Source organism: Lygodium microphyllum, chromosome 3 (genome assembly GCF_053477565.2).
Source record: "Lygodium microphyllum isolate KBCC chromosome 3, Lygodium_microphyllum_v1.1.10, whole genome shotgun sequence".
Lineage (NCBI taxonomy): Eukaryota > Viridiplantae > Streptophyta > Polypodiopsida > Schizaeales > Lygodiaceae > Lygodium > Lygodium microphyllum.
Window position 1 is genome coordinate 184,522,551 of NC_141137.1, and position 12,168 is coordinate 184,534,718.

General features: G+C 46.6%; 1 protein-coding gene and 1 pseudogene across 2 annotated transcripts in view; one reads left to right on the forward strand and one right to left on the reverse strand.

Annotated features, from left to right (window-relative positions):
- The first annotated feature begins 478 nt into the window (after positions 1–478).
- On the forward strand, positions 479–4,886 carry LOC148039286 (uncharacterized; annotated as a pseudogene).
- A 1,326-nt stretch (positions 4,887–6,212) lies between these two features.
- LOC148039287 (thylakoid ADP,ATP carrier protein, chloroplastic-like) overlaps positions 6,213–12,168 on the reverse strand; it is a 37,439-nt gene continuing 31,483 nt past the window's right edge. For both annotated transcript variants that reach the window (XM_087675180.1, XM_087675181.1), the window contains 2 exons: positions 7,040–7,115; positions 6,213–6,869 (listed from right to left, as the gene is read on the reverse strand). In XM_087675180.1, the coding sequence (XP_087531306.1) occupies positions 6,758–6,869; positions 7,040–7,115 (188 nt within the window). In that variant the 3' untranslated portion in view covers positions 6,213–6,757. The remainder of the gene's footprint in view (positions 6,870–7,039; positions 7,116–12,168) is intronic.

Below are 12,168 nucleotides of genomic sequence, written 5' to 3' on the forward strand. Positions count from 1 at the left end.
AAAGAAGGAGGAGTTTGTGAATGCAGCACTGGAGGAGGAGAAAAAAAGAAAGCTTAGAGCGCTCCACATCTGGGTGGTCGGATGGAAGGAAGGGGATAGCCCCCTGGCAGATGCCCAACAGATATGTGGAAAGTTGGGAGTAGAGGACCCTCAAATAGTGGAGAATGCATGGCGTGTAGGGAAAGACCTCACCAAGGGAAGGCCTCTTATCCTCAAATTTGCCAACTTAGAATCCAGACGAGCCTTACTCTCTAAAAGAACAGCTCTAAAAGGGGAAAAAGTCTACCTGGAGGATGATCTCACACCCGCACAGGTGGCACACCATAAAGAATGCATGCCACAGATCCTGGAGGCTCGCAAAGCGGGAAAATGGGTAGTATACAGAGATGGTCAGGTCATCATCACAGACAAGCGCCAATGACGGGGCGCGGCCTATGAGACCCACCTGAGTTTTGTAGTGTGGAACTGCAACGGAGCTATGAAGACAGATGCAGGATTATTCCAGGAGACCTTCACTGGCAAGGACATCGTCCTTTACACAGAAACCCACCAAAGCCCAGGCACCTACTTACCAGAAGTGAGGGGATATAGATGGGAGACGGCATGCCGCCCTAGAGCCCGAACAAAAGGAGGGACCCGAGGGTCCGGAGGGGTGGCTGTGTTATACAAGGAGGAGCTACAGCCCATGGTGCAGGTCATGCGGAAAGATGAGGAAGCCCGGTTCATGTGGATCCGGATACACACAGATCGCCCCCGAGACATATACATGGCGGTGTGCTATTTCCCACCAGCACACCCCCCATACGCACCACAGAAGGGCGAGTCACCATACCTACCACTGTACGAAGATATCATGCACTACTCCAGCCTGGGGAATGTCATGTTGGCTGGAGACTTCAACGCACGCACAGCACAAAGGCAGACCCCCTTCTTCGAGAGCGAAGACCACATGTACAAAGAGATTGCACCGAAGGAGATAGGACTCAACCGGGCGTCACAGGACACAGCTGAGTGCACCGAATATGGCGAACACCTACTGGCGTTAGGGGGGGCACACGGATTGGCCATCCTCAACGGCCTCGACAAATGGCCCGGGTCGGATGCCCTCACATGCTTCCCACACAGGCACGCGGCCAATTGCAGCGGACGGGGGGCACATGGAGCACCCACACAGAAACTGGGAGCAAGCACAGTGGACTATATCCTCGGCCCTCTATCACTTATCCCCGACGTCCAGTCCCTTAAAATATCACCTCGCCCACTCGCAGTGGCTGCCGACCATGCATACCTACAATTTGACATAACCTGCAGGTATGACCTAACCCCCCCAGCAAGCAAGCCGCAAGATTCCCCAGGTACCACTTTACCAGGTTAACTGCGAGCACATACTCCGACCATCTCTATTGGAGCCTGCAAGAAATGAACCCCCACGCACCCCTGGAGGAGGTCACAGCACAGTTGGCGGGCACACTACACACCTCAGCTGCCGGATACTTCCCCCACACATCCCCCCCCCCCACCCCACCCCTCCGAACAAGAATGTCCCACAGAATAGCTGGTACGATGCAGAATGCAGGGAAACCCGGCTCCATCTTCAACATGACGAAGCACGGGGAGTACACACGCATAAACAGGCACGCTTGATCTTCCGTCGCCTAGTGCGACGGAAGAAACGAGCCTACCTCTCCAAAGTGGAACACGAATTCTACCAGCTATTCTTAGGGCAGGACAGCAAAGAGGCATGGAAGGCGTTTCAGAAACCCCGAGCCCAAACGCCCATCACCTCCCCGGACACTTGGCACGCATATGCAACCTCACTATACCAAGTACCCAAGCAGCCCCAGCTACCCCGGCCCCCAGGGAGCAGACCCGGATCATCCACATTCTTCAGCACGGGGCGGGTTCGGGACGCCATTGACAGACTCCAAAATGGCCGTGCCCAAGACCACGAAGGCTTGGTAGCAGAGCATTTGACCCATGCTAGAGACATACTGGCACCTCTCCTAGCACACATGTTCAACAGAGCCCCATGCGAAGGCTTCCCAGCCAGTTGGTCAGCCAACACCATAATACCTATCCTGAAGGCCGGAGACCCCATGGTTCCCACGAACTACCGAACACTCATGGTTGGCCATATACTAGCCAAGCTCTATGGATCCATACTGGAACACGAGCTAAACAAGTGGGCAGAGCAACACCAACACCGAGTAGCGGGACAAGCAGGGTTTAGGAGGGGGTTCTGCACCCTTGACCATATCCTCACACTGAGAGCCATCATAGAGGAGGACAGAGCGCATGGAAGACGGGTGTACTGCTGCTTCGTGGACTTCCGCAAGGCCTTTGACACAGTCCCACGAGCAAGGCTCACGCAGAGACTACAGGAACTGGAGGTACCAACCGAAATACGATGGGGGATACTAACACTATACGAATCGGTAACGGGCCGAGTTCGGGCACCGGGAGGGCTGTCAAAGGAGATCACCAGCACCATCGGAGTCAAGTAGGGATGCCCACTCTCGCCCACTCTATTTGGCCTCTACATTGATGAGATCTCAAAGTACATAGATAAATTGGGCCAGGTGGGATCGAGCCTGGGAGGGACACTGATACCTATCTTACTATATGCGGACGACATAGTCCTCATCGCCAGCACACCCGAAGGGCTACAGCGCCAACTGGACGCACTACAGGCCTTCTGCCAAGACAAAGACCTAACTATGAACCTCGGGAAAACCAAGGTCATGGTGTTCAACACGTCAACCCAATGCCTCCGTCGGTCGGTACCCCCCTTCACATACGGTGGAGAAACCGTGGACGTGGTCCAAAGATACGTCTATCTAGGGATTACATTCTCTGGACCGAGATTTACCCTGAGAAAAGCCGCAGAAGATAGACTAACCCGAGGCTATGCAACCCTCGGGTCAATGGAGAACCAATGTGCCTGCATACAGTTCCACGAACCCCGGACAAAACTCTGGCTTTTTGACACCTTGGTCACACCAACCCTCCTGTACGGGACTCCCATATGGGGGTCCAATCTCTACCACACGCGGAGGGCCCTACACGATCAGCCACTGCCTAAGGAGGAGGCCACCTATGAGGGATGGGACCAGATGGAGAGACCCCTAGTACTTATGATCTCACGGATGATCCGAAGCAAGCCCTCCGTACCACACGAGATCATCCGCGCAGAGCTGGGGGCACCGCCCCTCGTGGCTGAGGCCCTCTTCCAGACCGTGACCTTGCGCCGAATATGGGACCTGCCCCAGCACCGGTACCCCAGACTCGCCCTGAAGTCATCCAAACAGCTAGCAACACAAGGGGACACTGAGTGCTGGTACGCCCGAACAGAGACCTAGCTACGGCTCCATGGCCTGCACATGGACCACCTCCCCCCACTACAATACAGCCTAGACTGCCCACACTTGGAGCTCAGCCGAGAGGAGGTAAATCGCATCACCAGAATGGATATCATCCAGACAAACACCACCAGGATATGGGTGACCCCCACATCGGAACTAGGAATCAAGAAGGCTTTCTACCGAGAACACTTCCTGCATATCTCTCCGGACGGCTTCATCACCCGCCCAAGCTGCATGGACACACTTGTCTCACGGGGTCAGAAGTGCCATCGGACAGATCCGCACGTCCTCACACCAACTACAGGTCGAAACGGGCAAATACGGGGCCAACCCCCTCCCCCCAGAAGACCGAATCTGTCAGCTCTGTCATCTCGAGCCAGAGACAGAGGAACACTATATCTGTAGATGCCCAGTGTACTACGAAATCCGGGGACGCTTCCACTGCCTATTCAGCGAAGGATTCGGACCACTCTCCAAGGTGATGGAATTCAAAGACCAGAGATGCCTGGGGCTCTTTCTACTGGAAATACGACGCCACTGAGACCACCTCCTACGAACCACGGAGCAAAGACAAGGAGCCACCAACCAACGCACACTCAACGACTTCTACCAAATACCAGCTACCCTCCCCACCACCGAGGCCCCACCAGCCCAGCCGGCCTCCCGGCCCCCGGGGACCACCTTAGAAATAGCCACGACGAGAGGTAAAGCCCGGCGACCACGCCCCGCCGGCCCCCATTCCCGCAGAAGACACTGGTCGAAGATACAAGGGATACTACGCCGCCATCAGAGGGCCCTGCCCCGCCACTTTAGCCTCTCCATGCTAGACCGACCCATGCGGGACATCTTAGGATGAACACCCCAGGAGCAGTTCCACACCGCACTGGGAGTACCTCTAGATTGTATCTAGTCCAGATATCATTTTGTACCTACTCAATTTAGTTCAACATAGCATAAATGTTAGCTTCACTGGGACTTTTGAAATCTCCCAGACATTTGTATGCAACATTTTGGTCTCATAGGCCAACTTGACCTGTTGTAGACGTTAATATAACTTTCTTTCTTTCTTTCTTCTTCTTCTTTCTTCTCCAAGCGTTGTTCCCTTCCTCCTGCTGGCACCTGGTGGATGTCACACATGAAGCTGCTGCTGCACATTCAGAGCATTTTGGAGCTATCACCCCCATTGATTGGCCGTCACCCAGCAGCTGCCTATATCTGTTGACCTGCTGCCCGCTTGTGTTTTACCTCTCACCGCCCATGTCATAGGCTGCAATAATCATCATCACTTGTTCTGTTGCCTTTTTCACCTGCTGGACACCTACAGGCTGGTGCCTGGTTGCAGAGCCATTCCTGTCCTGTTTTCAACAGTCATCTTCATCCACAAAAGGATGCTATCTGCATTTTAAATGTTATCCACTCTGCAGACTATTTATGCAGACACCCATGCTTCCACACCAGCTGAGATTGCATATTGTTGCAGCTGATCGTGCTGGCTGCCAGCAACACCAGAGGTTGCTTCCCTAACTCATCCCAAAATGCTACACATTTGAATTTTTTATCTAATGCCCCTGGAGTTATTGTTGCCATCACCTACAGCTACAAAGGACTGCTTTTCGCTCCCTTCACTACTACCTTCATCTAGTATCTTCTTCAACATACCCTTGCCCAGAGGACTGCATTACACTCCCTCCACAGAGCATCTTCCTTCCACAGATGCCGCTGCCTTGGTTAGCCAGGACAGTGCATTCATCTCAATCCACACCATCATCAGAGACCCCTATGTTCATGCCTCAAAGCCCAGTCCGAGAGAGACACAAGCCTGAGACCCCCAACTTTATAATCAGTGTAAATTATTCATCATTCCGTTCATTCTCTGATGTTGGAGTTCCATTCATTGTCTCTGTTTGTTGTACATTTTGTTGTCTCTGCTACAAACCCTACTGTTTCACATGCTCTCAGAGCAGTCTTAGCTTTCTTCACATAATCATCCTTCTAAAAAATTTATTGGAGCTGCTCAACATTAGATCAAACACAGGTTGATTTTCGATGGTAATATTTTGCACTTTATTGCTTAGGGATTTGGTAGAAGCTCGTTCATAAACAATACACTTGTTGATTTTGTACATGCTGGTCATTTCACTTGCAAGAAGCATTTGCTTTAGCTTATCTAGCACTTTTATTCAGCAGCAGCTTATCAGATCTGCAGATTTGGGCAAACCAAAGTTCACACTCAAAAGCACTGAAATTCCTTCAGATGCTGCAAGAACTACTCATGCCTTGTGTTGACCTCATCAAATAAAGAACCAAATTCCACATGCAACAGACCCCTTTGGATTGATGAATGTCACAAAAAGGAAGCCCCAAAGTCCCCCTTGTCCAACACCAGTCCTTGACACTCCAGCCTGCAAAGAAAAAACAGCTACCCACTACTCCACAGAGTCCCAAATCCAGGAAGACACCATAGAGTCCTCAGGTTAGAATTTCAGTTTTCGATCATGAGGCATCGGAGTTGTAGTCCAAAATCTTGGTTGTTCCAGTAATGTTAGTCCAGCCATATCCTTGGGTTATATGTCCATATTTTTCCCTTAAGGGAGTTGGTGAACTGTGTATGGTCCAGTGTGATGGGCAGTGCCCAAACAGTTGTGCCACATGGCAATCAGTTGTAACCAACTATGGCTATTAACAGTAGACCCTCTTGAGAGAAGCAACCTCGTTTTGTCTCTGATCCTGCACTATCTATAATATCAATGAAAATATAATTTTGCAGCCTGCATAGTGATAAGTGAAACACAAATGCTCAAAAGGCATTACACTGCTCCCGAAAACATCATTTGAGAGAGCACAATAATGATTCCAGCAATGATTTCATTATTGACCACAACAAATGGAGTAACCTAGCAACAAAATTTGGCACAACATTCATCATGATGCACCAAGTACAACACTGCCTGTAAAATATTTATGCCTTTTCATGGGAGCCCTTCACAAGGCAATTTTGAAGCACTGCAGTCTTGATCATAATCCAAGTACACAGCACAGTACCTTTGTCAAATAGCACCAAGGTGGATTCGTCACCACCCATATACATTTTTCCGTTGCACAATAAGTTAGAACAAATCAGTAAGTGGGACTTCAGTAGCATACAACCACCTTGCGGTTAAACTTGGAACAAAAACCTCTTTTGGCCAGCTCTGTTGGAATGACACAGTTAAAATATCAATTATGCCATTAGCTTACAATTACAATTAGAGCTGTGAGCCTTGACCTTCAGTATTGTCATCCAAAATCCATGCCACCATGAGCTCTAACCACTTACAGAAAAGCAGCCCCAGAATTTTTCACAAATGACTTGATCAAATTCTTTCACTAGTGTGTTAGATTCACCGCATGAGAACCTACAACTGAGCCTTGGGCATCTGCTCTTGTCTCAATTGCACGAGCCTTTGGAACTCTTCCTGACTACTGCTGATCAACCTCTTCGCAGCATCAAAAGTTGTCAAGCGGATACTGCCATCAGCAAACGATTCGATATGTTTCAAAAGTGAGGAATTCATTTTCTAAACATCAATGTTTAGAAAAAGAAAAAAAATGTCTGGTTTTAGTCTTAAAGAAGGGCATATGCATAACACACTTGCATGCGCGCGCGCACACAGAGAGAGAGAGAGAGAGAGAGAGACCTGCTGTTAGGAAGATTCTTTAATGCATTTGGAACAAAACCTCTATACAACCCTAAAATTCCATCCCGAGCTATGATTCCTGAAATCCAGACACTATTTGTGAGATTTTTCCACATTAACTTTCCACACTTGTAGGATATTGTGAAAACAATCTACCAAACAGCAGTATAAATCAAATATGTATAATTCAAGAACAACCATTTCCACTTTTAGAGACTTGTTTGTTTATAAAGACTTGTTTTGTAATGGCAACTTCCCAACAACAACAATCAAAAGAGAGTCTAACAAGACACGTTATGTGTTGACATAGGCAGAGATATGTGGTCCATCAGGATATTCAACATTCAACCTACCAGTATGCAAGGCCCAAGGCCTTGAAGCACAACAGGCACATATGGAGAACAGGATATACAGAGGCCAACAGTAAATCTCAGCTAACCTGCTGCACATTTTATCATGGTTATCATTAAACGAGGTTCCTTGGTTGCATGGTCACTCAGCTGGGTGAAAGCATAAATGCTTACGATTTTTGAACGTTCTGTTTCAGTCCCTGAAATAGATTGAAACTATTCATTTTGGTTTAGCCACTAGGGGTTAATATGTTTCAGTACTGGAGCCTCAGCCTCCTCTTCCAACTCTGAGAGGTCATGCCTGAATCTTTCACCCTCAGGGCTAGTAGTTAATTTGCAGCATTCAATAGGAATGCCAGACATAAAGGGACAAAACTAGCAAATCTTCCATAGTACACATTGAAGGCTGAGGAACTTGAGAAGTTTGAGTTGATCAAACTAAACAGACCAAGATTCCCATACTCTGTTCCTGTAGTATGTTATATGTTGTAAATTGTAACACTGGTGGAGGCAATTAACCTGTCAAATCATTTTGGTGGTTTGGCCAAACATTCACTTTTCCCTCATTTGACAGCTGAAAGGTGTCATTCCAAAATAGAACCTTTTCATCCATGGTAACATTAATTTTGTGACACCTCTTCTTAGATGTCTCATTGGATTCACAAGATATGGCTGATTTGTGGGACAGCATCAGCTGGAGCTTTGACATCCTTCTTCCTTAATTGTATTTGTTGTGTATCAGTTCATGTGAACGAGTTGCTTGCTATAGCATAGATGTGGACCAAGTTGAAGAACCTTACATCAACAAGATGGAGTAGATTCAGTAAGTTGGAACTTGGCTTCCTATGGATGAGTGGTAGATTCTAGGGATTTGGTAGTCACATTGCTTACCCATCTTCCCCTCCCTAGATGACATTGTTTACTCTAGTTTTTGCTTATTTCACAGGCACGTGAGACTTGACCTGGAAGGGGTTGGTTGCTTTAGTGCTTGAGCAAGAGCTTTAGCATACAAAGACCACTGGTGGATTGGAAGCAATCATCAAGGCCTTCACTATGGATTCTAGTGGGGGAGGGAAACAAAAAAGGAACAAAGAAGAGGACAGAAAGGGTAAGAAAAAGGATGGATGGATCTTCCAAGGTTGTAGAAGGGGTACTTTTACAAAGGATCAATGTTGGCAAAAGCTGTTAGCAGTCTAGTCAGCTCATGTGTGAGCCTAGGCTATGCTTGATATTACTAGGTAATTTAGGAATTTTATAGTGGTCATTTTAGTGATTATTTAGGCATTTATTGCTAGCCGATTGGCATTAATTGCTGGCCAACCAGCTGCCATACTTCGCATATTTTGGGCTTATTTATTCAGTGGCTCCCCCTCCTCTCATTTAATTATTCATCATTCTTCAAGTGGTCTTCCTGTTGGAGAAAGGAGCCAATGCCAATGCCCCCACAGCCAATGATTCACTGTTGTGCGCGTCATTCTTATGTTTGGTATATGGATTCCATTTCCCGAGCACATCTCTGAGTTCTCTTCCTTTACACTATTCTTTTGTTATTTTGTTTTCTTTCTCTTCTGTCTTGTGTTCAGCAGTTTATTTCAGCACTTGTCTATGCTTCCATTGCTGAACCACCTCTGACATGGTATCAGATTGCAAGATCTAGGTTCTTGCTGTGATTTTTTTGCCGATTATAGGTCTTTCTTCCCCTTGCAGATCAGGCCTGCGTTTTTCAGACCAGCAACCTGCGTTTTCAGTTTGTGCTTGGATTTCAACCTGCAATCATCAATTTGCTGCATTTAATGCTCCACCAGCCTGCGTTTTTGGTTTTCTACCCTTAACCATGGCTGGGCAACTGCTTATACATGCCGTTTTTACTGTTTTTGGCACTTTTTGACTAGTTCTTCATTTTGCAACCATTGGCTTTCATTTTTTATCAGATTTTTTGTTACACTGCATATGAACTCTCATTTTGTGAAGTCTTTACTATTGGTTTGGCTGTATTCCCTCTTTGTATACCCTCTATCCTCTATCTTCTCTTCTTCTCCTCTCCAGATGGCTCCTCTGTGCACTTCTACAAATGGTAAGTTACATGGACCTGACTATCTTACATGGAGTGCTGTGATGAAAGCTTGATTTGTGCAGAAGCGGATTTGGTACTTCGTATGTGGAGCTATTCCTCAGTCTTAGTGTCCTTTTCCTCTTCCCGACGATTTTGATGAGAGCAACCATGAGGAGCTGTGCTTACATGGGATTCGAGCAATGCATGTGCGTATTCTGCACTGCTTCGGTGTATTTCTAAGGAAGTTCTACCAGCAATCACCTCCTATAGGACATCACCAGAAATATGGTCGAAGCTTTAGATGTTGTACAAGGCACCTTCCGCCATGCATGCTATGATCCTTTATGGATAGCTTTAGCAAATGAAGTTTGAGTCCAAGGACACCATTCAATCATTTTTCCTCCATATTACACAGGTACAAAACCAACTTTGACACATGCAATCTGTCCTCCCACAGGCACATCTAGTGCGCACGGTGCTCTACAAGCTACCCCTTGAGTTTGATGGAGTGGCGAATGCTTTTAGAATGCAGACATCCTCTACACCTATGAGCTTTACACATATGTCCTCAATGCTACTTGAGCATGAGACATATTTACATTTACAGGGGAGGCTCTCATCTCATTATGGCGGTTCCAGTAAGGCCTTTACAGCTTTAGAGAGGGGTGACAGGAAGAAGAAGTCCAAGGCCCAGTGTTATCACTATGGTAAGAAGGGTCACTTGCGGAAGGACGGCAAGGAGTTAGCAGTCTCACGGAAGAAGAAGAAGCGGGACACGGCCTCCTCCAACGCCTCGTCGTCTTCCTCAAACTCCAATTTTGATCTCCGACCAAGGCAAAGTCTATGGCGCAGATGAGACCCACTTCTTCAAACTGCAGGAAGGGCTTGATTGCCCCTTCCTCAACTGCTTTCTAGTCCACGTGATGTGGTCATCCCTCACAACTCTCTAGAGCCAAAGAGGGAGTGTGAGAGGGTGGTGAGATGGGGTAGCCATGCCTCATCTATACAAGTATACAAGTGCACAGGTTCCAGAGATGGACATTCCTGATGCATCAACCAAAGTCTAGCAAGTTTAAATCCTAGAGCTAGGATTGACATCCACATTCATTATGGACTGTTTATTTGACAAAGAGCAAGCTTGGCTCTTAGTCTTGAGCTCACGATAGTCTTGGCCAAAGGTAGGGAATCCATGGTCACATATGTTCAGAGGCATTTTTTACATAGTAGTCTTGTATTCTACTGCGAGACATTGTTGACAAACACTAAGATCTATTATGACTCTTCTCTATTTTTAGAAGCTAGTACAATTGACATTGACCTCAGGTTCTCTCCGAAGCACCTTGGTGGTGGCTTAATCACCCACTACTTGGGTATCCATGGTTCTACTCTAGTGGTTCTTTTTTGTATATGATTATCATTGTATCATTGTATTGTATCAAATCACCCATGATTTGAGAGAGGGTGTTAGTAGTCTAGTCAGCTGATGTGTGAGTCTGGGCTATGCCTAATATTACTGGGTAATTTAGGCATTTTATAGTGGTCATTTTAGTAATTATTTACGCATTTATTATTGGCCGACCCGCTGCCATATTTGGCATATTTTGAGCCTATTTATTCAGTGGCTCCTACTCTCATTCAATTATGATCATTCTTCAAGTAGTCTTCCTGTTGGAGAGAGGAGCCAGTGCCGTGCTACACAACCAGTGACTCACTGTTGTACACGATATTCTCGTGTTTGGTATCGTTTCCCAAACGCATCTCTGAATTCTCTTCCTTTGCAATGTTCTTTTGTTTTGGTCATTTTAGTGTTTATTTAGGCATTTGTTGTTAGCCAACCAGCTGGCATATTTGGCATATTTTGGGCCTATTTATTCAATGGCTCTTCCTCTCATTCAATTATCATCATTCTTCAAGTGGTCTTCCTATTGGAGAGAGGAGCCAGTGCCAATGCCAGTGCCCACGCAACCAGTGACTCACTATTGTACGTGCCATTCTCGTGTTTGGTATATGGATTTCATTTCCTAAGCATGTCTCTGAGTTCTCTTCCTATGCAGTGTTCTTTTGTTTTCTTTCTCTTTTGTCTTGTGTTCAACACTTTATTTCAGCACTTGTCTATGCTTCCATTGCTGCATCACTTCTGACAAAAGCATCCCACTTACATCCTTCTAAGGATGTGAAGGCATTCGACACAATTGCAAAGGATTCTTCCTCCATGGCACTTGCATAGAGAACTTTTTGTTATTGCTTGTGATGCAGAGAAAGAGATGGCTTTGGCATCTTCAAAGGTAAGTGGTGGATAGTGGAGCCACTAGCTATATGACTCCATGTAGAGAGTGTTTATTCTTCCTCCATGGCACTTGCATAGAGAACTTTTTGTTATTGCTTGTGATGCAGAGAAAGAGATGGCTTTGGCATCTTCAAAGGTAAGTGGTGGATAGTAGAGCCACTAGCTATATGACTCCATGTAGAGAGTGTTTGTAGGATATCTAGGATATAGGCGAATTGGTCCATATTGGTGACCAAGTCTATCAATAGATTGGTGGGGCTGTATTTTAGCTTATGTAATCATTTTTGTTTTAATTTTGGGGGGTTTAATCTTCTTTCTATTTGTGCCATTGAACAACTAGACATTGGGATTGTCTTCACCAATTGACATGTATGGTTTGAGGATGAGACCATTTGAAACCAACCTTCCTCCTTGGATTGTCACCAATCTCCAACTGCTG